Here is a 27,401-nt window from a genome sequence, read left to right as displayed (position 1 = left end):
CCTGATCTAATTCCTATCACTGCTGGGATTCTGTCTGCTGTGATGGCCCATCAGAGTCTGATTGCCAAATAGCATAACTGAATTCTGTATTGCAAAAAATCCTATTTATTTTATTGTAATGAGCTCTCCTTATTGATATATATTACTATTTATATATTCAGATTATTAAAAACCTCACAAACAAATGTGTAAAGCTTTATATATCTTTTTCCATTAGTTATAGTTGGCAGTCTAGAGCAAAATAGCAGATTGGGTAACACACTGGCTGCATGACTGATAAGGAAAAGACAACTTTAAGTATTACAGTCTCTCCCTTGGCAAGACTTAAAAGCCTTAAGACCTCACAGCACACAAATCAAGGCAGGAAAATATTTCTCATCTTGCACATCATCATTCACTAAAAGGGCACAGTATTCAGTATGTGCTCCCTCTGTGAGCATTGTCACATTCCCGATGGCACTACAGGATGAGCTCTTGCCCTTTTCTCAGATGAATATCCTGTTCTACCTGATATCAGTGTGTCTGACAATGGAAACGTCGCAGTGTGTTTCTCTTTAAACTGCTCCATGCTCCCTGCTGCCTTTAAAGGATAAAGCATGGCTTAGATACCCAGACACTCCTTTTCCTGTCCCTGACAGAGATTAAACATTTTACCTGTCAAAAATGCACCCCACCCCACCTTGGTATCAGTTCTTCCACTTCTCCACCAACATACACAGCTTTTTGATGAATATTTCATATCAGCTGATGAACTGACAGACTGTGCCCACTTCTAGTGGCTGCGATGCCATGAGGCAAGAAGGGTTTACATCAGCAGTGACATCAAGACGTCTGAAAACACGGCACAAATAACTGGAAAGCATTTCAGGAACAAGTCCAGGGAACAGCAACAGCCAACGGCATGTGAAGGACCCACCACAGCGAGCTCAGATCCAAAAATATGACCACTTTCCCCTCCTTCATTTAACCGGTGTGAAATACACAGCAACATCCCACATATCCAGTTTTTTTCTATAAACAGGAAGAGACAACACTGCTCAGAGTTGATGAACTCGATCTTAAATAGAAAGTTGTCTTTATATTTTTACAGTTGAGATTTGAGTTTGGACGTTCTCAGCTTTTTTTGAGCAGATTATGTATAGACATCATAGATATCACAACACTTTGCCACTTTTATTATTAATAAACATAAAGTGGTGAAATGTGCAGTAACACCTCAATTCTCTTATTTCCACAGCTTTTATTGTTTTCTGAGGCTGCCATGGACACGCCACAGCGCTCCTGTGTTTATTAGCAGTTCATTTTAAAAAGCCACAGGGGTGCGCCTTTATACTCTACCTGCTAGGTAGAGCAGGCTGAGCAAATCCAACATAGCCGTCTAGCTCATTAAAAATAATAAAAAGGAATTCTAACATGGCACCTTATCTGCAAATCTACCCTCATGTTGTTAAGTGGAAAAAGTTTTTTAGGTTCTCTTTTTCCAAAAACAAAACTAAAGACTTTCTTAGGTTGGAGCTCAGACTAATGTAAACATCTACTACTGCAACCATATTTTTTATCTATCCAATGGATCAAATTCAGATGACATATGGAGTCATTATGAGCTGTGCCTTTAACAAGCAAATATTAACTCACAGGCCAGGGATGCTGTGAGGCTTTTGCTAGCAGCTCAAAACTTACCATCTTATCATGTATGGAAGCTTACACTGAAAAAAATGAATTAACTGCGTTTTGCCATTCATAGGTCAAAGAATTCAGGCTCTCAAAAACCTGACTTGCTACTTAAACCATTGATTTATTTGAAATTTTTAGATAATAAGCGGAAATATTGACAGATTTTTTGTGTTTTATTTGTTTTATTTTTACCAGCAGCGAGCTACTATAGAAAAACTGAGGCAAAATTAAAGAAACTATATTGAAATTAATTACTAGTTAACTGTTTTAATGTCAGTGAATCAACTAATATTGATGTTAATTCTTTTGCACTGTCTTGCAATGTTTCACTATAGTTCACTCAGAAAATGTGATTAATATCATAATAATATTGTTGACCGTGCTATTTGTACTTCCACTTAAGCACTAAAAGTCGACATGAGCACATGTTTGCAGTCAATCCTTAATGAATTATAACATGGACTGTGTGACAGAAAATGTACAAGAACCCACAGTTGTATAAAGCAGTGGTTATCACTGTTGCCTAAGAACAAGGAGGTTCCTGGTTAAAACCATCTGGTCAGATAGAGGCTTCCTGTGTGCCGTTTCTGTGATCTCCCTCTGTCTGCGTGGGTTCTCTCAGTGTGATCTGGGTTTCACTCAAGGTCCAAAGAAATGTATTTCAAATGGTAATTTAAGCTGGTCATAGGTGTAGATGGAAGGCGGATAAAGTAGAATAAAGTGCTGTATTAAAAGGTGTCAGAAAAAGGGTAAATTTGGTTTCAATTGTGGCCAATAAGACCAATAAATTGTATTTTATATTTTCAATAATGTCCATCTCTTCAAAACCCATTACGCCAGTTTCTCAAACTTTGAGAAAATAAGTGTTTTTATTTGCTTGTTTCTTTTTTCTACATTGATTTGGTTAGTTTGGTGGTTTTATATCAGGATTGTTCACTGATTTATGGATGGCTATGCATGAAAATGTTACTAAAGGCACGTGAATACGTTTGGTTTTTTGTTTTTTACATTTTTGAGTCATTCTTGTTCTGGAAATTCATCACACTGAGACACTGATAGACATCTATCAGATAGATAGAAATACACATCTTACATTATATGTTTAGTAATACATCATATCATCATGATATTGTAATAATAAATATAAATAGGAATAATTTAGCACTAAAAAACTGTTTCAACCATACATTGTGGCCTGGGATTTTCCTGACTTGAAATCATCCTTAAACATACATTTAAATAATAAATTTTTCAAAGGTACACAAAGGTAGGCAAGTTATCTTGTAATTTCTTTAAGTAGTCTTTTGAAGTAGTTCTCAAATCTTCTCTGGGGAGTCCAGTTTGTTCCAGTGTATGTTGTTCCATTGATGCTTTGACTTTGAATGACTTGGCAACATGTTAGAGATCATTGTCATGCTGAAACATGAAGCCTGATAGTATTGCATGGCGGATCAAAATGTGACAGTATTTTTCTACATTGATAATTTCATCATTTTCACCTCGTTCTGAAACACCACTGGCTGAAATGTAGCCTCAAACCATGACACAGCCTCCACTGTGATTTCACAGATGGGTGTAGTTACTCATTGTTGTATCTCTTTCCTACTTCTTTGTTCAACAACGGTTTGAACAAAACATTTAAAATTTGGATTCATCACTCCATCAGACCTGCTGCCACTGATTTTTGAGTATAGTTCTTGTGTAAGTTGGCATACTTCAGCCTTTTCTTTCTGTTTTCCTACCTTAGTAATGACTTTTTGACTGCCACCCTTCAACATTTCTGAAGCTACACACTTTTATTTCACACTTCTGACTTGCTCCATAAATACAGACATGATTGACAATGGTTTGAAACAAAAAAAAAATCAAATTCAGTCTGACACTGCCACTACGTTTCTCCTGCACTTGTCCAGCTTACTTTAAATTTTTGCAAGAATATCGGGTTCCTTGGAAGCAAAATATAATGAAATGAGGGGTGACTCAAGACTTCTGCACAGTACTGTACATTAATACTTGTATTGTTGGAAATACTTCAGAATTAATGCAGAAATATGACATAAATGGCAGGTTTACATTAGTGATAGTATGAATTTAAAGAGTACACTTTCAGCTCCTTGCATCCACATCAGTGAGTGCTTCGTTTCCGTAATCGCATCGCAGCAATGACGTTTTTGCTGGAAGCATGCTGCCCTCTTTCTGTTAAGGTTGTAAATCAATCAGATAGATTTAACAAAAAGTGTAAACCAGAGAATGCCTTGGATTTGATTACCAATAAAATGTTTAGTTGTTCAGACTGATAAGATTGATAAATGTTAAGATTTGCACTTCCACGTCTCCACAGTGTAAGTAAAAGCCACAGCGCTCTAACGAGGGTCAGGATCGCTGCTTGTCTTTTCTGTGTTGTTCTCCTTCCCTCTCTTTCTCTGGAGGTCCACGTGTCTCCCTGAATGCTGTTAAAGCTGTGTTACCTAAAAGAGCAGTTTTGTGTTTTACAGATGGAGGATTTAGAGCAGAAGCACAGGAGAGGCACAGGAGTCCACCATCAGACACATGCTATCCATTAAGAGGCCTGCATCAACACACGCTACACTGCACCTGGCCAGCATGTCAGGAGTCCTGGAGGAAGAGGCGGAAGCCCAGAAGAGTAGCGGGGGTAGCAGGGGATTGAAAAACAATGGAACAGGAAAGAGGGTTGAAAGAAGAGTTTGGACGATGATGGTGAAAGAACACAGACTGGGTGCTGGGGAACAGGTGCAAAGCTTGGGGGTGCTGCCTCCACCTCTGCTCTATTTTCTTTTTCACTGTTTGTCTTTTAAAAGTATCATTTCTACTCAGGTGTTTTTTGTTTTTTTTTGTGGAATCCATCTCATAGTCTCAAATCCCCAGTGCTGTCAGCATAAAAAGCAGCCACCTTGTTGAAAATATGAAACATACATGAAACACGACAACAAAGTCTCACTGGGGTGTACATGTGTAAGCTCTATGTGCTTTTGTCAGACCTGCAGCAGCGCTTCGGCTTTGCTGCTCTGCCGTGAACGCCACAAAAACACATCTACGGTGCTCAACGGTAACGCTCTTCGGTGTTGAAGCGGAGGAGCTTCACACCATGACAAACTGCACAGAACAGAAAATGTGATAAATTATTGAGCAACTGGTGTATCTGGTTTCCTCTGCTGCACATTCCAGAAAAAAACAAAACAAAAAAACCCCCACAAAGACTGTAAACTTGTATTCTTTTACTGGGATTTGGAGCTTGTTTCACCACCTAGGTTTGAAGCCAAACACCACCTACTAGCCAATACGTTGCCAGTGCAACCACCAACACCACCCACACGCCGCCCTCCCACTTCCATTTCTTTGGTTCTCCTCTCAGCCTTTGATTAAATAAAAGAAAGGCCATGACCCTAGCTCTACGCACGGGATGATTTCCATCATGTCATCCTAATATGTGTTATTTTATGTGAACTGGAAGCTAACAGGCAGCCGCCGCTAACTTCATGGCTCAGCGGTCTGTGCTGATTCTAATCTGTCATTCTAAATACAATAGAGGCTTTCTGCTGAGAGTGGCATTAAGGGAACTAGAAGGGGGAGAAAACAATAAAAACCCAGTTTATTTGGTGCAGTATACCCTGTTATATATCAGCACTGTTAAAAAGCCTTGTGGCTAGAAGTGTTCACGAATGAAGGGCTCAGGTTTGTAAAAGTTTGCCTGCACAGAGACAAAAGGATGAAATTTACTTTTCTTCTTTTAGTTGGCAAACAAACTGTATGTTACTGCCCTAAAGTGTTGAAGAGGTTCGAAACAGACATTTACGATCTGACTCTGCAGTTCTTCTAAGCTAACCGCTCCACAACTTTACTTTTGTTTTAGTACATCACCAGTTTACACATTATAGTTTTAGAACAATAGTCTGGGCTCGCACCTGGTCCACTACACACTGTTAGAGTCGGAATGAGAGGAATCCTATTCACACTAAATGCAGGACAGAACAGCTAACCATCCACAATTAACTCCATTTAGCTGGGCATACAGCATGGTGCACAATGATTTGTGAAGCATAAACAATTTGTTACATTAATATTTGTACCATCCATTCTCTTCCACTTATCCAATTCATGGGGGCTGGAGCCGTGCCCAGCTACCATAGGATGAGAGGCAGGGTACACCCTGGGCAGGTCACCAGTCTGCCGCAGGGCCAGCACATAGAGACAGACAACCATTTGCACTCAATTTAGATTCTTCAATTAACCTAGCCTAGCCAACTGCATACCTTTGGACTATGTGAGGAAGCCAAAGAGAACTCACATTAACAGGGTGGTGGAATTGAATTTAGGACTTTCTTGTGATAAGGCAACAGTGCTAACCACTGCGCCACCATGCTGCCCCAACAGCTCTATATTTCAACAATTACAACAGCTTATTGGATAATGCTACTCATTTTGAAAAGTAAGAGCTGGGCAAAGAAAGCAAGGCATCCCTGTTTGAAGACAACAGGAAGATTAATTTCTTTACTTATAAACTCTGATAAACTTGAATGCACTTCTTGCCAGAAGTAATATCAATAACGGGAAAAAAATCCATCAACACCCAGAACTGCTGGTGTATCCGCTGAAGTAAGGCTGATGGCTGAGGAGAAGTAGCAGGTCTAAATATTAATCAATGTTCATTAATGTCTGAGTAACACAGACATTTCTTCTGATACCACCTTCATCTGATCAGCAGCTTCATTATGTCTTAAAATATGTGCTTGTTTGCCTTCACACACATATGAACTTGAGTGACATCCCATTTTTAATCCATGGGGTCTATTATGATGTCGGTCTATCCTTTGCAGCTGTGACAGCTTCATCTCTCAGTGGAAGACTTTACACAAGGTTTAGGAGTCTGTTTATGGGAATTTCTGACCATTCTTCCAGAAGCATTAAGAGTTCCTTTCACCACAACTAAAGGGATCAGTTCCTGAAAAAACAATCATGTTTGTCTGCAAATACTTGCCAGCCACTAGTGGTGGTAAAATTTGAATAAGTTCCTAAGTGTTGCAGCCAATGTGTGTTTAAATAAAAGCAAAATGTTTACTTTGTTACTATCCATTTCTGCTGTCTGCTGCACTTTTCATGATTTCACAACAGCTCGGAGAGTAGCTGGTCAGTGTTTGCACACAAGTTCGTCACTACCACAGCAATATGCTAGCAACCAAAGCAATCACAAACAGTTGGGGAATACAAGCTTTTCCCTACCCACAGGTGGATGCATGATTGGGGCCTTGTTCACTTGAACTTACACTGTCACCGTGATTATCAGCCACCGAAATGGAGGACAAGTTGACCTCAAGAAGTCAGTGTCTGCATATCTGCAAAACCTAAAAAGGTTACCAGAGTTTTTAGGTCCTCCCCAGGGACTGGTGACAACACCAGCACACCAACATTATTATATTATATCATAGTGCTTCTTGGAGTGACTTTGATTTAAGGTTCACTGTAGGTAACAATAAGAACTTTGTCTCCTATTTCAAAATTCATGTCAAGAACTTAAAATTGAAACTCATCTGCAGCTTCATTTAGAGCCTATGTCAAAACGGTGTCTCAGTCTTGTGTAATTGTGTTGTATCTGTGAAAGCAACAGTTGAAGCGAGTCACTAAACCTCACCACTAACAACTAATGATTCAGCAGCTTCTGCCAAACTGTCTCTTATCGATTCTGTCTGAACATGGTCTGCCCAGCATTGCTCCATAAAGTTTTCTGAGACTATATCTAAGTTTGGTGCAGATTGATCCAGTGTGTCATCTGATTTGGTTGTAATATTATCTTTCATACAGATACCTGGATGGACAGACAGGAAAATACATTTGCCGTCTCCTCCTCCCTTACGCTGTACCATGCACCAGTACTCTCTTGATATTTTGCTCAAATGATGACAAACAGCTATATTAAAGTAATAATAGTTCGAGCTGCCTTGAGCACCTAATCTATACAAATATTCCAATGTGACAAATAGGCATTGTAAGCAGAGTAAATGGCCCTGCTTTGTCAGGTTTTTGCAGCTGAATGAGAACGAGAGTACAAATTTGAAAAGTTTAGGCAGAGTGCTCAAGAGCGAAAAATGTGGAGCAATGGGAGCTGGAAAAAGAAAGAACTAACGGTGCATTTAGCAAGTCCCAGAAGACGAAAGGAAAAATAGAGGAAGGAGAAAAACAGGTGTTCAGGGAACGAGAGAGGGTGGGAAGATGATGGGAGCAGACTGAAATAGTGCGTGTGAATGTAAGAGCAGGACGAAGAGGTGAGCTGATGATGGAGAGGGCCGCCCAGAGAGTTTCAGTCCATCTCCGAGTGAGTATGTGTGTGCGTTTGTTTATGGGCAGGTAGGGTCAGGACAGATGTGAAGAGAATACAAGAGTGGGAGCTTTTGTACATTCTGCTGTAAAAAAAAAAAAGGGCTGAAGGAAAAGGAGTCCAATGGGATCAGTAAAAAAGAGATGAGAGGAGCAAGCACTGCTTTAATCATCCTCCAATCCAGCCCTCTTTTTCACACTTTAAAAAGAAAACACCTCTCCTAGTGCTCTTATTTCACTGCATACCAGTCACCATGTAAACTGCCTTGTAGGAGTCTTTTAATAGATAACACTGTGCATGTACAACCATGCATGCTGCTGGGGATCCACCTCTTTGCATGCCGTTGGTGCAGCAAGAAATCCACCTCTGCAGTGCGCGTATCTCCACGGGGAAACCTTGTGTATACAAAATATAGAGATTACACTGCAGCAAAACAGCTATTACCAGCCCACAATCTGCCGCAAGCTCCTAACTCCTTGTCTGCCAAGTTATACAGTGTGCAGTCTATGTATTACTCACTCCGACTACAGTAGCTGGTTTACCTTCTTTTTTGATGAATCATCAGAATATTTTTTATTGCTAAATTTACCATGCATTATTTCAACCAGAGCACAAACTGTAAATAAAAGGTGGATGTAGCTACCATATTGCCAGCCACTGGTTTATGGACTAGTATAACATTTTGGTTCCTGCTTTGATGATTCTTGGAGACTGAAATATCTATAAATAAATACATATAAATTTCACTTACGTTTTGAGTTCATTTAATAGGAAAAAATGTGAATAGGCATCGCCATTCCCCCTAACTGTATTGTAAGTATGTGACTGAGACCAAGTTAAATGTGGAGGTGAATATAACTCTTAGGAGGGAAATTTTAATTTGAGTTAATTTGGCCTCAAAATATGACACTGGGGCTCTGACACTGGAAAAAATGCATAACACAATTACAATCACTTATTGCCAAAAGATTAGAGAAGTGACCCTCCCGTCTCCAGACAGCTGACAATGAGCTTGCTAAACAAGAGCAGCTGGTAAATTATAAGTGATTGTTATGTCAGCTAATGTTAGCCTAACGTGAGCTAAAAATTTAATTTTCCCCTGTGGTAAACAGTTTGAATCAAACTGTACTGTGTCTCATATTGTATCAAAGTTTATTTTCTAAGAGTCCAAGTCCTACAATCTTAGATCAACTTCAAACAAACTTTTACTAATGCCAGCTAACGACAACTAACAGCAACTAACAGCTGCTAACAGGTGCTGTTAGTTGCTAGTTGACAGCATCTAGCGTCAGCAAAACAGCAGCGCTTTACTGAGAGAAAAGTTCAGACTATCCTCAACAATCAGGCAGCTTTCACAAAGTTTTACAGCCTCCAACAGAGTAAATCGATGTGGACACATATTGACAGCTCAGGTCAACACTGGACTGTTAGCCTGCACTCAGAGTTGTTTGTCCTACAGTAGCCAACTTTATCTAGGACTATGCACTTCAATTGGGAGGAGTAGAAAAACAGAATTCAGTTGACTGCAACCGACAATCTACTCACGGGGTGAAGCTAATATCGTCAGCTAAAAGTAGCTAACTTAGTTAGCAGTCTGCAATCATAAACTGTATGAGTGCAATGGACAGACACACTAGTAATATTAGTAACAGACTGAAATACTAGAGTTTCACTTCCCAAACTGAGACATAAAGTTCTAGTAGTCAGCAGTATGATCAGTCCCTTTTGAGCTTTTGAGCTACAACTCTATTATAAAAATGCTTCAAAAGACGTGGCTGCTCACCTATTTCCCAAGGGGTTACCAATGCAGATAGATCCAGATGTTTGGTTTGGCATTCTATTCCGGCCTTAACCCTCACATTTATTTCGTATCATCTCGGGACAAACACTAGGAGTACACTAGCTTGTCACCCTCTGAGACTGGGTTTATGTCTCCTCCCGGTCTCAAACATTGAATCTTTCTCAGTGAAATAGGTTAACAACCACACCATAAAGCATTTTTAATGTTGTCGAGTTTTGGCTTGCTTTTGGATCAGCTACAAGTGATAACTCAACAAAATGCATCTTTTGAGATTTTTCTTCATTGTCAACAAATGTCATGAATATCACCTACTGCTTATTCTCTAAAAATTGTAGCTGCATCCTGACAATGTTTGTCTTATTAATCTGTCACTGAGCCGATTCCCATAAACACATAGATTTCAAACTAAAGCCTGTACTGTCTATCATTATCTTCTCTGAATACAGATACAACATGCAACACCAGATCTGTCCTTTAAGGGAAAATCCTGGTTGTTATTGTGACATTTTGAAGAGATTTTTGATTTAATATATACAGGTTAGGTAACCTCACAGCACAGAGCTTTAAACAGACACGGTGACACAAAAATCAAGCAGCTCTAAATTGCTCTGCCAACAAACCATAACCTTCTGCTGGTCTTTTCATATCATCTTTATTACATTCACTGTCAAAATAGCATTGTCTAACCTGGTGAATCTGTCAGTCATACAAGGCAATAACACATTCAGTTTTACTAGCTAAGGTCTCAGAACAATCTATATGTCATATAAGACACTCATTCAACTACAGCTAAGCCACCGAACTTGCACAAAAAATAAAAGAAATTAAAGCTAGAGCACAGCATTGTGCTGTGAGTTCTACTTATAGAGTTAACCAGATGGACTGTAAAAGAAGTCATCTAGTATAATTCGCTTGATCACACCCAAGATACAGCATTACAGCATCTGTTTTGTGGGTCAGCGTTTGCCTTTGTTTGAGCGGATTTAACAGTTAGCTCAGTATTTCTGGCTATTGACTGTCTATCTCATTCTCCATACATTTGACCTTGTGTGCATGCAAAGGTTTGATTGCGTGGGGAGGAGATGTGGTTGGCTACACCGGGAGACTTCGTGTGACTTGGTAAGCTATCAGCTATCCACCATTAAACACTCTGGCCTATTTATAGCAGCTGAGGAGGCAGCTCAAGACACTGATGTGATGCTGAAGTGTTCTCTGTCTAATCTCTGCATGTCACTCTGGTGTTAATGAGGCTTCTGAGACCGATGTGTGTGTGCGTGTGTGTGACACATTCAAGAGTTTTTTTGTTTTTATGTGCTGTGTGTCAAAGTGAATTAAGAGAGAAAACTGAGTAATAAAAACTATGTGAAAGATCAAAGTTCAAAGCAAGTTACATAGTTAATGCTGCATTTTGCAGGAAAGCTTTAGCTGTGTTACAGCAGTGCCCTCTGGTGGAGACATTTTTGCCTGTAAATCATCAGACTGAGAGGCAACACCAAAGGAACGGATGTATATATACCACAGAAATGAAGGTTTACTTTCAAAAATGTGAAAATTTGTCCACAGATCTACAAAAACAATGAGATTGATGTGCAAGATGTAACCCATCGCCTCTCATTTAATTTTTTTAAGCAAAGGAGCTCAGGGATGATCGAGATGTGAGTTAGTCATATTTGGTTCAGTTTAATTGTGGCACCCACACTATCAAAACTGGTAGTGCATAAAAGCTGATGTGTGACACATTGGAGAAATGCATGCAAGCTCCGAGTTAAAGAACAGCTACCCGCCTTCATGGTAAATCTTAACTATGGCTAACATCCTAATTTTAACCTTAACAAGGGCATGAAAATTACTTCTTTACAGTATTGCCTCAGTCCATCGAGGCATTAATTTATGCACAGCTGTACTCCAGCATTTCAGTGGAGTTAAAGTCTGGATTTTTGATTGGGGCATTGTGGAGCCATGATTCTTTCTTTTTTTCATCCACTCTGTTGCAGATTTGCTGCTGTGATTGGAATCATTGTCCTATAGCATGAGCAGTTTGGGCCAAGCTTTAGCTGTCACATTTGACTCTACAGAGGAGTTCATGGTTGACTCAGTGAGTGTAAGGTGCCAGGTTCTATGGCCTGACAAACAAGCTCAAATCTTCCCCCCTGCATCACCATGCTTGGACAGCTGGCTTGAGGTGTTTGTGCTGATATGCCATGTTTTGGTTTTCACCAAATGTGTTGCTGTGTGTTATGATCAAACATCGTCACATTAGGCTTGTCTGGCCAGCAGACATCATTCCCTAAGTCTTGTGGTTAGTTGAGATGCAGCTTGGCAAACTTCACAGTGCTGCCATTTTATTCTTGAAGAGAGGAGAATTTCTCCTACCAATCCTTTCAAACAAGTCATACTTGTCATACATTTTTTTAACTAAATTGTCGTGGATTTTAACACTTAACATGCTAACATGTCTGACACACAGCTCTTGGGTTTTTCACAATTTCTTTGCACAGTATGAACTTGGGGTGAATTTGGGGCATCCATTCCCAGGTAGGTTGTGGCATTGTTCTCACAAACACCTGAGTGCTCCAGACCAGCAAACTGCCAATATGTCTGCTTTTATTGAGGAGCTCCCACTTGCTGATAATCAGTTAATCAAGTGCATTTAATTAGCAGTGTCTGGCTGCTACTTATCCTCTTGGTTTTTATGTAAGCAGTAGTTACACAGCTTATTTTATTGCCATGATATGGGTTAGAGTATTTGGACATCTTATTTCTGTTTTTATTAGTCTCAAGGAAATGCACTACTTTGGCCTTTGAACACTTCTGTTTTTTGACTCCTACACCCCAAAAGGACAAATTATACAATTAGCTGTCCTAAATAATAGCAGCATGAAAAGGCAAAAGGTACGTTTTTAACACAGCAACCACATTTTAATGACAGAAGTCAGACTGAGCAGTTTAGTTCAACTTGTGAGGAGACCTGTAAAAAGTATTTAAACTGGCAGAATGTGACTTTATATCTGGTGCTCCACTGGTTTAGATAAGAGTAATCAGCTGTTCTTCACAATCGAAAACACTTCTACACTGAACCACACAGTAGATTAGCATTGAACAAAAGTTTTGTTTAAACAGCAAATTTGCTGGTGTCTCTCCGAATGGCAAAGACTATTTTTTGAGGTGCAGAGGTAGAGAGAGTATCACCTATCAGATAACAAATAGAAAAAATGTCCACAGAATATATTTTTAAATATGCTATTTAGGTAACAAAGGTTAAAACAGTTCTTATCTCCAGTCTTTACAGAATGGGATTAGATTAGGAGCAGAGACGATAACATAGAATTGAACACGGTAAAACAGGATTAATTTGAAATTAATGAAAGGTGATGTTGATATCTGTGCTGCTGTGAATGGCTGGGAGAAATCCTGCCAGAACCAGAGACCAAAGATAAGTGCTAGCAGGGAGGGAATCACACTGAAAAATGGGAAATGACAGAGCAAAATGGAGGGGATAGAATAGACACAGAGAACAAGATGGCTGAGTGGGTAGCACTGATAGAAAAGGTTGTGACTTGTGATTAGGGCACAGAGGATGAAAGGAGTCAGAAGAAAAAGAGCACAGACGGAGAATGAGTCTGGCTGATTGGTTTCCATGGTAACTGCTGATGAGGTGTGTAGGGCTCAATAAAAGAGCAGGTCCTTCTGGCTTGGTATGGATCACTGTCACACACACACACACACACACACACACACACACACACACACACACACACACACACACACACACACACACACACACACACTAAAGATGTGGAGGGACATGTTTGATAGGTATTGTCAAACCTGTTCCTACTGCAGGACAGTGAGAAATTATTAACATTCTTCATTTATGCAATTTAAAAATATACATCACTTAGCAACAACATTACAACTACTGCCAGCAGAAATAAATAACACTGATTGGCACATTACAGGGCAGTGCTCTGCCAGGAATCCTCAGGTGCTGGCATCAATGGATGTTACCCAGTCTAAACATGCTTCACACTAATAACACGCCCCCATGGCTTCCTCACTACACTGGTTTGCCCCACTGTAATGCATAAGGTGCTTAATAATTGCTCAGGGTTGCACGCCCCATCCTGTAACCCTGAGATTTGAAAATCTCTGCTGCTTGTTCCTGATGATACGACAGGGCAACCTTAGAGGTCCCGTGTCTGTGCGATGACAGGTTAGAGCTATACAATACTAAACTGATGGTTTCAATGTAATAGTTGATCTGCGCATCCAACTCCCATATTATGACATCCAGAAGAACTCTGTTAAACCACAGTCTTTTGTTTGTTTGACAATATAAAAGCTGGACAGTCTGAAAAGTGAAAACAATGGGGAAGTGCCTTAAAAATGAATTCTTCTTTGTTGTCTTTAGGAAGCAGTAGGTGTAAAAGCAAAAAATATTTCTGGTATTAAAGAACTTTTACTTTGCCCATTGCAAGCCCTTTCTCAATGGTGTGTTAGTTAGCTAAATCCAATCTGAAAAATGCTTTTTAAAGCTACAAGTTTCTGTTCATTTATCAAAGGCCTCAGTATTTCTGTTTATCCATTTTTCTATGACTGGTTAGTGAGTAACTACTACTTCCCAACTAACCAGCCAAACAACTCCTGGCGGGAAACCTATTTGTGAAATATTAACTGTAGTTTGCTCACACTGCTTCCTATGGGTCAGTAAGCAGATTAGGCACTGTAGCAATAATTGTGGTTACTCACCATGGCTGGTAATCATTATCATTCATTATTTTTGAAGTAATTAATTAAGAATTTATTTGTTGTCTTTTCTTTCTTTCTTTTTTTTCTTCAGTTTCAGACAGGAATTAAATTCACCATGAAATGGAATAAACTGGGATACAGGATGGCAGTAGTATCCTGTGAAGGTAAGCATGGCGAGCAGCAGTTGCCCAGTGACAACTAAGAATAAACATGAATTAAAACCTACCAAAGTAAGAGTGAGGTCTGTCCTTGCATTTCAAATTACATTCTGTCATCAAGAATTCTTCCTGTTTGAATTTATCCTTTCAGTCACAGTTGGCTGTTGTCTCTGGAAGCATGCTCGTACCTCTTGCTTGGCTAAGAGCCGTTGAAATCTGTAGTGTCTGTTGATTTCATTTGCATGTCCATGTCACATTACTAAATGCTATAGGCAGCTTGTAGTATCCAGAGAAGTAGCAACACAAACCCTTGACAATCACAGAATATGCAGTCATCTCCAAGAATCATCCCTCAATCACTGTTGCTTCACATTTGCAACATAAACTGCTAAAGCGCCTCACAATCAATAATGTAATGTTATTTAAGGCAGTGTAGTGGCTCAATAGTTAACATTGTCAATTTACAGTGAGAAGCTCCAGGGTTGGGAACTTGAATGCATGGAAAACATCCAGGTAAAATTATGAATGTAACTTGGACTCTTTGAACTAACAATGGGTTTGTTATTGTAGCTGTGTCTTTGAATTTAAACCACACAGGCAGCGGTCATATTATATGGAAGTTTGGGCAAGAAAACTCTGTTAAGTTTTTTTTTCCTTGCTTGCTTAGAAGGCACCTTCTAATGCCATATTTTAGACGTAAGAGTTAGAAAACCACTGTTCTGCCAAAAAAAAAAAAACAACTTTGATGCCTCAAAAGAAATTCGACCCTTAAAAAGCAGTGGGAGAGAAAAAAAAAAGCTCTGTGATGTTTTCTGTCTGCTTAGCAACAGTATCAGTAATGAGACAACCCAGTTTATACAGTGACTCAGTGCTGTGATTTCCAACTTGCATCAATATAAGTCTGTTGTAAGGGTATGTCTAACTGTAGAATGACTTGTAAACACTATTTATCTCTAGAGGCTGTGTACCTGCCCACAGCAAAGTATTTCTGCATCTAGTATTATCATTTATCAGGGATGAATGTTTTAGTAGATCATCCACTGCCATGTCATTCCCATTGCCATTTTACAGAAAGATCATCATCAAACAAAACACATCAATCTAGTCAAAAGAAGAAAAAAAAACCCCAAACTTCTTTTCCAAATAACAAAAGTCTGTTTGTAGCTTGACAACCACAAATACATACATGCAGTTATTTTCTATTTACTTTTTCAATATGCTTTAGACATAATGAAACTCAGTGAATCCAGGGGAAAAATTCTAAAACATTAAACAGATGGAAAATTAACAAAACAAGAAGGATTTTTAGAAAACACATTCTCCTCCAAGGCCTGTGCCCTGTTTTGCAATTATAGACAAAGAAATTCATATCCATCCCAAAACTCAATTGGATCTTTCTTTACCCATGCTCAGTCATGGAGAAGACAAACAAACAGCTCTCATTCTGGCAGAAAAATAAATCTGGGCAAACTCAACTGGCTACAAGTAAAGTAAGAAAACTGTGAAGACAAATAGAGAATCAACAATCGAAAGACTAAAATAAAGAGAATTAAAAGAAAAAGCAGGCGCCATGTATTAGTAGCCTAAAATAGTATGTTTAACAGAGGTGGGAGGTAACGAACTGTACTTAGCTAGAATTTTCAGGTATCTGTACTTTACTTGAGTATTTATTTTTTCTCTGACAACTTTTAACTTTTACTTCCTACATTTTTAAACAAATATCTCTACTTTCATTTTTAAAACAGGCTCATTACTTTCGGTTTGACACGTTTGAGGGGAGGGGAGAGCCCGTACTTTTTCACTTTTACTCGAATAGAAGTTAACTCAGTACTTCAGCTTTTACTGGAGTATGTTTTAACACTAGTATCTGTACTTCTACTTAAGCACAGGATGTCTGAGTGAAGTAACTAGGAGTATAGAAAAGTACCAATTCAAAATTGCTTCCCCAAGACTGCTAGCTATGCTATGCTCCCTACATCAGTGACCAATCATTACTAACACGGTGAAAAGACCACATGATTAAATTGTCTTCATTAGTTTATTATATTTCAAGTTATGTTAAATGGTCCACATCTACAATATAGTATTTCACATGTGTGTCAAAGTGAGTCCTGTTTAATATTACAGTGTTAGCTTAATTAGCTAGCTTGCAGCGGTGGATTAATTCTGCTACCAATAGTTGCCATAAATGGGGAGCCAGTTATTCTTAAATACAGAATTAACAGTTCAAGAATTTAGATGGAGGCAGGACTTAGCAAACAATCCGTTTGCTGTACCTCATTAGTGCTCCACCAGTATTGTAATTTTCAATGCAGTAATGAATTTGGCTAATAGCTCATAACTTTGCAACTGTGCCATACAAGATTTAAATCATTCTATTGTTTAAACGTTGCTTAATTTGATATATATAAATATAAAATAATAGCTTTAGAAGCCTTAAGCTTCTCTGCCATGCCAAAGAAACCCTTTTTTTCACTACTCTGCCTCTACAGGTAACAGCTGCTGGCCTCCTTTCTTTCAACTCGATTACTTGCCAGGCTTCTCTATCACAGTGCAATCATACACATACAGACACACATAGATGAAGAGTTAGCAAGGGAATTGACTGAGACCTGAGGGCTGAGCACCAGTGTGTGGGAGGCATATGGCGGAGTGGCCTAATGGAGAGCTTTTAGAGTGTATTATAACCAAAGACACCAGTGTTTCATTGGTAGCCTGATGAAGGAGTTGGCTAGTGTAACTACATTATTCAGGTCCCCCTTTGAAACAGTTTGGCACAGTAAGGTGCACAGCGCAAATTTGCTGAGCTGTTCAGATAAAGGGCAGCAAAAGGACACCAGGATCCCCCTTTATTTCTTACTCTTGCATCCACATATAAAACAATGAATGCACTAACAGCTGAAGAAAGGAAAACAACAGATCTCTAACACACCCATTGAGTGTATGGATGAACAAGCTTTTCAAAAGTTGGGCATTTCTGCATCGCAAATCCTTTTTTGGTTGATTTTTATGAGATATTGAAATATTCTAACATACTGGGATTATGAGTTCACTTATTTCACACAGAAAGTGATATTTCACTTTACATGCAGTGCATGTATAGAATGTGATAAAGTTTAATTTTTGAATTCAATTATAAGGAGCAAACCCTTTTGTGCTATTCTAATTTTCTGAGATGTACTAGTACTGTATTACACTGTCACATTGAATTGAAAATGTGCATCATGAGGGTGTGTTTAGATCTGACTGAGTTATGCCTGCAGGAAAGGATGAATTTTGACAGATATCAGCAGGCAAAACAAGACATAACTTGTTTTTGGAAAAACAGCATCTGTCAGTCTTTTTCACCTCACATACTGTGTTTTGTCTCATGTCTGTTTTTGTGTTTTCTTCACTCTTCGACTCTGCCGTGTCCTCTAGAGAGGTGCATTTCATTTCAAAAACTTCACCTAGTTCAAAGTTTCCTTTAATGAGACCCATCTGCAGATAAAGTGCAAATTATATCCAGCACATACACTGTGCGCTGCACATGTATTGTCAACACTAAACAGAATCCTAATGTTTAAATCCAAAAGGATGCTGTGGTTGCACCTGGAAAGCAATGGTGCAAACAGCTTCTCTTATCTGTAACAGAACAATGCTTTAACTGCAAAGACTGCTCCCTAAAAAGCTGATGGTTGGTTTAGCTGAAGCCAATGAGCTTCAGGACCGCTAGCTTTGTCTAATTAGATTGCAGATCGTCTGATTACCTCACCAGTTTGTGCTTTTCACCACCTCAGTTTCAAATGGGTGAAAACTCTGGGACTTCCACAGCCCTCTGAGTCATCTGTCTGACTGCTCTCACAAACAATGTAGAGCACCCTTTCCACAAGGGATGTAGCGGTGTGTGTGTCCATTCATGTTAGCGTGTTTTTCTGAAAATTTTCAGCCTGCCACAGAAAATGACCTTTGGTGTGCCCAAACCTAAATCCTGCAGTACATCAGCTGAAAATCCACTATGTCTCTGCTGTGACATCCACAACTACCTCGATGAATCATGCAGTTCACAAATGTGCTGGAAAAAACCTCAGCATGCCACAGAACAACTGTAGCCACTTTACCAAGCCACCACTTCCCCTGGTGCTGGAACAGAGCAGAGCGCGTGACACAAAGTGAGAATGTCAGCAATTTGCTGAGCTGTCCCAAACTCCACTGTTGAGAGCCTGAAAAAATGTTACCGCTGAGGCTGAGACTGTAGGGATGTAAAGAGATGAAAGCGCTTAAAGCTGGGCGTTAAATAGTGAGTCACTTCTCAGGTCTCTCCTCGCTAACACGACGGGCAATCTCAGAGATAAACCTGGAGTCAGCATGAAACAGGAGATTTGGTCAAGCTTTTTGCATGATCTGCAAAGTGAGGTGAGGAGTTTTCTGGTGATTTCATCAGTTCTATTGAAAACCGTTTTCCTTCCTAGTGTAACACAGGATTAGTGCAGAAACTGCAAGCCATACATCAGCATGTCCATACTGCTTACCTCCACAAACAGAAAGCAGGGAACGATGGAGCTGCTGCTCTTCACGCCCGGCTTCTCCTCCACGGCCATCCCTCTCTTTGTTTCTTTGAACATCCCCCTGAACAGGCCCAACTTTCTGCCTCCTTATCCTGAAAGAGAGAGAGAGAGTAAGTCAGATGAGTGTGCTTGCCAGCCCTGAGGTCATGCCCAGAGTGCAAGATTAAGTAAAATCCATTCAGGACAAACGAGCTTTGGATAGATCTGAAGCTTTCTTTGATGTCTTTTTTTTTGCTGTTATTTCATATGCTTCTATTGTTATTTTGTTGCAAACTCTAAGAGCAGATTGTACCCAAAGCCCTAACATTAGTACACCTACTCTAATGAACTCACCAGCCATGCTGTGAGCCATCATTTACATTCGATTTTTTAAATAAATGTATTCATTTGTCTTCCTTTTACTGACGTTCTGCCACTGACTGTGAGTAAATATTATTTTGCATTATTGCAGTCTGAATTTTAAAAGGGAAAAGCGTGCCTGTCATACATTTCATTCATACTATTTGCACAAAATCTAAAGATTTAATATATATAAGAGTGAGAAACACACAAAGATTTTCTCAGAATAGGTCATTTTTGATGATTTTGCTCATTTGTCTAAGAAGTGCAGAGATCATATTTCTCCCATGTTAAATTATCTTCATTGGCTCCCTGTTAAATTTAGGATTGAATGTAAAATCTTTGCACACGTCCTGAATAATCATATCTTAAAGACCTTGTAGTACCTTATTATTCTAATAGAGCACTTGGCTCTCACACTTCAGGCTTAGTTGTGGTTCCTAGAGTTTTGAGAAGAGTTCCTTATCTCTCTGTCCTCGTGTTTTTCCCCTTATCTTTTTCCCCTCATGGGAGAGGACTGCCCGTCCCTTAGCCTGGTTCTGCTGTCTCTGTCTGTTTAAAGGGATTTCTTCCTTCCCTTTGTCATTAAACACTCGTTGGGGTTTTCTATCTAATATTGTTGAGTGTCTTCTATTTATATCACCTGCAGATTTTTGCTGTTATAAACTGGAACTATATAAATAAAATTTAATTGAACCAACTGCACAACAGAGTGGTCTACACATGTCCCAGGAATTTTATGTAATAAAATCCCAGAAATACTGTTTCAAATGCATAGCTGGTACAATATTGGCATAAAGCCACAACAGCCCACCAAAGCTAGTTGTAGAGACAGACAACATTACCCAGACAATACAGTTTATTCAAGATCGCGATTTAATGAGTGTAAACAATTTAATTTCTGGGAAGAACATATAGTGTATTTGGATGTGTTTCTTTTGTTTGTAGAGACTGCAGAAATTATAGAGCTGTGAATAGTGTGAATAGTAGGTTTTGCCAGTTATTTCTGCTGCTTCCAGTCTTTGCAAAGCACTGGGTTGTAAGGAGGTTTTACACAATTGTTGAACTATTCCTTTTTTGGTTGTTTTTTTTTCCATTCAGCAATCAACTGCAAGTAGTTCAGCAACCACTTTGGATTGCAAGTGGACAGAATCACAATCATAGCCAGCTTAGACTGACTGCAATTTGGGAACATTTGCAAATAACTGCCTTCTAATTTCTAACCACAGACAGATTGCCAACACTATGCAATTCTTCGGAGTCAACCTGTGCGATGAGGGCAACTAGTATTTGATCTTTCTCTTTGCAACAGGAAACTTGACTACACTAGCTGCAAATTGGTTGTATTTTTGTTATATTCCTATATAAACGCAAGGCTGCAGAGCACCTATGTCATCTTGCAGTTAAATTGTTGTCCTGCAGCAACTACTTCACTCTTTGCAGAGGAATTTCTGAATTTCTGTTTCAGATCTATGAGCTTCTGGCTGGACTATATTTTCATTTCTGTTTAATGAGAATTAAACAGACTGACTCTGTCTTGTTGCAGTTTTAGCACCTTCTCCTGACTGTGAATGAGCAGACCACGTCCTAACACCCATTCAAATGCAACAACATTGCAAGTTCACTGCAAACATTCACAATAATTTTAGTCATGCCATTGTCTGAAACCAGTTTTCCCCAGTGTCACTGTAACATATCCCACAATCTACAATCTATCTGTGTCTTTATTAGGGAAAATACAGTGACACACATTTCAAGAAAAATGAGGACAGAAGGGAAAAATCTTTGTGTAAAAAACACAAAAAGACAAGGATTGTGAGGTTGTACATGCCAGCAGCATGTACAGTCTGATTTCTGTTGTCACATCCAAAGTGAGTAGGAGTGCTCAGCTACAGTTAGTGTTGTCTTTCTGGTTTTATGACATTATCGTTTCTAAAAATTTCACAGGCTTGATATAGACCCTGAAATTTCCTGTTGTCAAGTTCACTTTAAACACACATAAAATACACAGACAGTAGATGAGAGAAGACAAGCAGTAAGAAATAAAAGATTTTCTTCTTTGTTTTGTTTTTTTGCCCAGAAGTTATCAGATTGACCTCTATCCTGTTGGTGAGTAGTGTGTTAGGTGCCGGACAGCTTTCCTCCTCCTAAATTCTTCTGCACTGGTGGAAAGAATAGGCCTGAGGGATGAATAAGGCATGAAGCCAAGCTCTTAGCAGCCCCCAGAACAACGCAATGTGCCAACCAAGACTGCTTTTAGAGACGGTTGGTTGTTTGGTTGTGTGTGTCTGTACAGCTGTGGGTATGTGATACTTGTCCAAAAAAAAGTAACTGTCAGGGTGAACAAGCAGAAGCCCCAGGTAATGGAAACCAGCAGTGAGGAGGAGAAGAGAGAGAAACAGAAATAGAGGGAAGAATCGTTCCTGTTACTTCTCCTCTGGAGGCTGATGGGAAGTGTTACTTTGTGTTTCATTTCCGTGGTGGGAGGCAGCACAATGAGACTCTCTCCTACAGTTTGGCCACCGGGTGGAAAAGTGAGTCGGCGGTAGCAGATTTCCTGTAGATGTAGTCCTGGGAGAAACTACTCAGGTGGCCAATGATGAGGCGGAGAAGCTTTTAATGATTAATATCTAATAAGTGGGACATCAAGAACGGGAATAATAAAACCTGTCACGTTCCTTTGGGGTATAAGCAAACTTCTGAGCCATCCCATTTGATATCGCTATTATATTTTTTCTCAGAAGTGTTCTCCAAGTGCTGATTTGGGTGGCAGGTTTGCAGCCTAATTAGTATGGGAAAATCTGTCCGCTGCTCAGCATGCAGCACAAAAACAGAGCCAGAGGCTGACATGGATCTTTTTAGTCTTACTGTCCTTGCATCAGGTCAAGAGCATTAATCAGTGCTGTGCAGGTTATTTGAAGAATCTGCAGCCTTTTTGTACAAATCTCACAGCTTTAGATATTCTGACACAAAAAAATAGTGCAGCAACATTAATTAGAATGTATGAATGTATGTAAAATGTATCAGATCATCCCAAGCCATGCAAAGCTAATGACTTACTATATTCACATTATCCATCCATCCGTTTTCTCAACCGCTTATTCAATTCAGTATCCAGTCAGGCTGAAGCTTATCCCAGCTGTCACAGGGTAAAAGAGGGGGAGGCCCTGGATAGATCTGTATTTACATCATTAATTGGAGATTATGTATCTGAATTTCAGGAGCGGGACCACGCCTCCAAACACGCTCCTTCCTTTTGCCATCTATATAGGTTCCCCCCAGTTCTGCAAACTGTTCATTATCGTTTCCTTCCCCCACCCTCCCTCGTTGTTCTCAATTCTTTAACTTCTTCTCTTCTATTTAGTACATGGGGATCTGCCAGGCCTGGGATCCGTCGCCAGTCCCCTTTGAGGCCTTCCCCAAACCACAGCTCAATTCATGTCCAAGCGTTCACCTTTACCTACTAAAACGCTGTCAATCTTAAAATGAGGACGTGGGCCCAGCTAGTGAAATAGTTTTTTTAAAAGAACATTAATGCTGACTAATCAGAACCTATCTCTGAAACTCCCCCTAGCAAGTGAAAGCTATACCTGGGAAGGTCAATCCAAATATTGATAGTATAGACACCAATGCTGGTATCGGTGCCAAATCAATACTAGCTCATTAGGATCGATACTTAGCTTCTATCTTCTAAGTTCAGTATGTGAACCACTGAATAGTGTTAAATACATATATTTAAATTTGTAAATTGGTACCTCAAACATGCAGTATTGTCTAATGTCTCAGTCTTTTTCGTGTTGACTGTCATGTCTATTTTATTTAGTCTATAGCATATTTAAACAACAGGAACAAGAGCTTTAAAAGCAGCACCAGACTGAATTCTTTCCTGCTAACTCATGCTACAGTACCAGATATACACTGCCCATGTCTTCTTTTGCACATTAACTGCCTCCGTTTACAGAGCTCTGGCTTCAGGCTTTATTGGAACTGATACCAATAGCTTGATTTGATAAGGCTTGCGACCACTCGGATCCGCACTACACCAGTGTCTGCTTCAGGGGACTGTGAAGGGGAGCACTCCACCACCTTGAAAGAGCTCTGTGTGCATTAAGATTATCGGTCAGGCTAAGAGGTGGATATTTCCCTTTGGGAGACCAAAAGATTTTGAAGTTACTTTTGATGATTGCAAGCAGAAGTTTGATCCTCACAGTCCATGCAGTGTGTTAACTGAAAGCAGGTTAAGTGATATAAACTCGAGTGTATCCTTTGATGAAATGGGAAAAAGTTGAGTCAGAACACGTATTTAAGAATTTTTTGAATCAGTGGGCCAAAGGGTGATTCTGGATTAATAAATGTAATGTGCATTTGACAGACTAACAGAGATGCTCCAATCATTGGCCAGCTAGTGGCCTCAGACTGGCCTCAGATACAAATGATTCTGCAATTTCAGATTTCATGCAATTATGTAGCGACTGGAGATGCCTTGTGGTCAGAACTTGGTCAGCACTACTTGAAATAAAAAAGCTGGAGACAGCAGCATAGTAACATTACCACCACTGGCATTTTGAAGGTATAATTACAAAGAAATGTTGTAGTATACTGGGCTCAGACTGCACAATATTTTTGTCATGATAATCACCAAGTCAGATTAGGGCATTATAGAGACATAAAATCGTCTTTTGCTCCCCAAGCAATCATGCTTGACCCCTTAAAAGATGCCAGTGGGTAGGACTTGGCAATTTATGATGCAGGCTGTCTACTCCATTTTACAGTTCTTGAACTGATGTCCTGCGTGACTTGAATCGACCAAAATTGGGCTGGTATTGTGCAGTCTGAACCTGGCAACAGATAAACAGGATATACTGCAATTTATATCCTTTTTCTCCAGCAAAGTGGAGCCCTTTATATTGAGATTTGTTTGGAGAGAGAGGAAAAGAAGATCTTATACCCTGATGCAGTTTTGGAGAAAAAAAAGTGTCAATGACTTCTTAGTTCTTAGATAACTGCAATCAGCAGGTCATACATAACTGATCCACCTCGAACTGCAATTACTTACGTTCTTGAAAAAGTGAGCCTGTGGCAGTCATTTAGAAATGCTGGTTAAAATCTGTGTCTGTATAGCAGAGTGAGTGCATGAAAGTGAGAAACAACCAGCTGGTTGTTTAAAAGGTCCATGTGAAAAGGGGCCTAATCGAATAGTCCATCTATCAATTAGAGAAAATGAAATCAACCTGTCAGCAGACACAATGATGGTGAGAAACTCCCAAAACAGACCAGAGACAAAGAGACTTTGTTGCATAGCCACACACACCAGCAATACACCCATCGGAATATAAAACATGAGAGAACTGAAATCAAAATGGTGGAGATGAGAGAAGCAAAGGGAGCAGCAGAGTGGAAAGTTGAATTAACACTAGCAAGCACACACACACACACACGCCTGCACTTCAGGGGGAGCAGGACATTTGAATCGTCTGCTGCTCTGAGGACTCCCGTCAAAGAGTAGAGACCCAGGCAGCCATATGTCCTCTCTTTTGCCTCTGCAGTCCACCACCCTGCCCCAGGACATCCCTGTGCATGTAAGCACACACTTAGACACAACCTCTCTCTCTATTACACACACACACACAAAAGCTAATTGGGCAAAACAATCTGGATCATGCTCACTCCTGCTTTACCAAAGCATGCTCTTGCGTGTCTTTTTATGCAAAAATCCACATTTGTGCAGCGGTAACATGAGAGGATGTGCAGCAGCAATGCAGCGTTAAAATACCAACTGTCAGTCACCCGTTCCTCTATTTCATGTCTGCACCACAGCCAAAGACATACACGAGCTGCAAACTAAATATCCAAGACTTTGTCAGCAGAGTATTACTCGGTATTTTGGACACTGTTTTGGACCATTTGCATGGAGTCAGGTGCCAGAACATGCGATCAGAGCAAACTGTCGAATACCTCAGCTCGCTTTTGTGTGTGTTCAGTGTGTTGAGATTTATTTATTTTTTGTCCTGCAATTGTCAAACCACTCACTTGCAGTTCAGATTGCACGCACAGTCCTACTCAGCACGCTTCTTCCACACATAGAGGTTATGTGTGAACAATGCACCTATCCTGACACCTGAGTTGAGTCACAAACAAACAGCAAACATCCCACTCCTTTGACTAAGGGGCAATCCCTTCCTACTATTAAAAGAACAAAGTAAAAGGGTGAGAGTAAAACCATAATAGGATTTACCCGGTGCTCGATAATTAGGGCTTCTGTTTGGGGAATACCACAGAGAGACACTCCCCCCACATTCACACGACTCTTAGAAGAAGCACGTAACAGCGGGTCTTTGACCGGTTAGGGTGCAGAAAATCCAACAGCGGCTGCTCCGTTACAGCATCCCGGGCAGGCATGCTGTTCAAATCATCCCGGCATGGGAGCAAGGAGAGGAAAGCCTCCCCGTCTGCCTCTTCATTCACCACTCCCCCTCCCTCCTTACCTTGGATCTGACGGTTGCCACGGCACCAGATTCCTAAGCGGTGGCCATGTCAGAAGAGATGATGAGGGGAAGTGGTGTGAAAATGTCCTTCCACCCAGGTGTCTGCCCCTTCTCTCTTTCTCCTCCTTCTCTTCCTCTTCTTCCTCTTCTCTCTCCTCTCCTCTCGCCTGCTCCACAGCAAAGCGTGAGAGAGCTGATGAAGGGGACGGCAGCAACAGCAGCAGAAGAAGCAGCAGCAGCGTCAGTCTCTAAATCTTACACACAAATACACATGCACACACACACACACACACAAACACACACACACGCTCACGCTCCTTTTAATTAGCTTGTTCCAACAACCAGCGATGACTAATAAATCAAGTGGCAGAAATCACCTCCTGTGCTCCGCTGATCCGATGAGGAGACACAGAGGACAGGGAGAGAGTGCAAGCACATGTGTTCGAGGAAGTAAGAGTGTGTGTGAGAGAGAGACAGTGATCTAGAGCATGAGAGAGGGGGAGAGAGGGAGAGAGAGAGAAGGAGAGAGAGGAAGGGAGGGCATGCATTGTGTGTCAGCTCATTTGTATTCAAAGCTTGTTTTGCCTCTCCATCCCTCCCCTTCTCTCTCTCCCTCCATCCATCCATCTCTTCCTTTATCTAACTCCCTCCATCCATTCTTGGTTTCTCTTCTTTTCCCCTTTTACTGTTCTGTCCTTTGTGCATTCACGTAAAGGACACAAACTTGACTGGAACATCAGAGGAAAGAGGGGTCAAGGAATTCCACAGATTTAAAAAATGGGATGGAAGTGGAAAGGAAGGTTTCTCATGTGTGTGTGTGGGGGGGGGGGGGGGTTGTTTGTTTGTTTATAAGGTTTCACAGCTGCATGCCTCCAGCGAAGCACACTCTGGATGTGGGTTAATGATACATGGCTGGCTATTGATCTAGGTCAGAGCTGGTAGCAGAGAGCCAGGCTGGACACTAGTGCACGTTTACCCCAGAGGTGAATGAAAGTTTGCTGTTACGCAGAGAAAAAAATACAGAAATGCAATACAAGCTTGGCAAAATGTTTTTAGCAATCAGTATTTCATGTAGATTTTAAAGAAACAGACAATAAAACAGCAAAACAAGCCTCTGACGGCACCTTCTTCTTAAAGCCCACCAGTTCTGAAGCAATGCTTCAGAACTGGTGGGCATTGTCCTGACCCTTGTAAGGACAATGCCCTTACAAGGGTCATTGTCCTGACCCTTTACAAGGGTCAGGACAATGCCATACTGAGAGCTGAAGACAGGAGCAGCAGTGGCAATGTAATGAAGAGAGTTGCAGAGAACTCTCA

At 40.3% G+C, this 27,401-nt stretch overlaps 1 protein-coding gene across 6 annotated transcripts in view; it reads right to left on the bottom strand.

The window, feature by feature from the left end:
- Positions 1-26,677, bottom strand: part of plppr2a (phospholipid phosphatase related 2a) — a 78,401-nt gene extending 51,724 nt beyond the window's left edge. For 2 of the 6 annotated variants that reach the window (XM_040045889.1, XM_040045892.1), the window contains exons 1-2: positions 26,085-26,629; positions 19,225-19,352 (exon numbers count right to left, since the gene is read on the bottom strand). In XM_040045889.1, the coding sequence (XP_039901823.1) occupies positions 19,225-19,317 (93 nt within the window). In that variant the 5' untranslated portion in view covers positions 19,318-19,352; positions 26,085-26,629. Of the gene's footprint in view, positions 1-19,224; positions 19,353-26,084 lie in introns of all 6 variants that reach the window. The other 4 variants (XM_040045890.1, XM_040045897.1, XM_040045891.1 and 1 more) reach the window with 4 other exon arrangements.
- Between the last annotated feature and the right edge of the window lie 724 nt (positions 26,678-27,401).

This window comes from Simochromis diagramma, unplaced genomic scaffold, assembly GCF_900408965.1.
Source record: "Simochromis diagramma unplaced genomic scaffold, fSimDia1.1 OVJJ01000150.1, whole genome shotgun sequence".
Taxonomy (NCBI): Eukaryota; Metazoa; Chordata; class Actinopteri; order Cichliformes; family Cichlidae; genus Simochromis; species Simochromis diagramma.
Note: the sequence above shows the minus strand (reverse complement) of the source record. Positions and strands in the feature narration are given on the sequence as shown.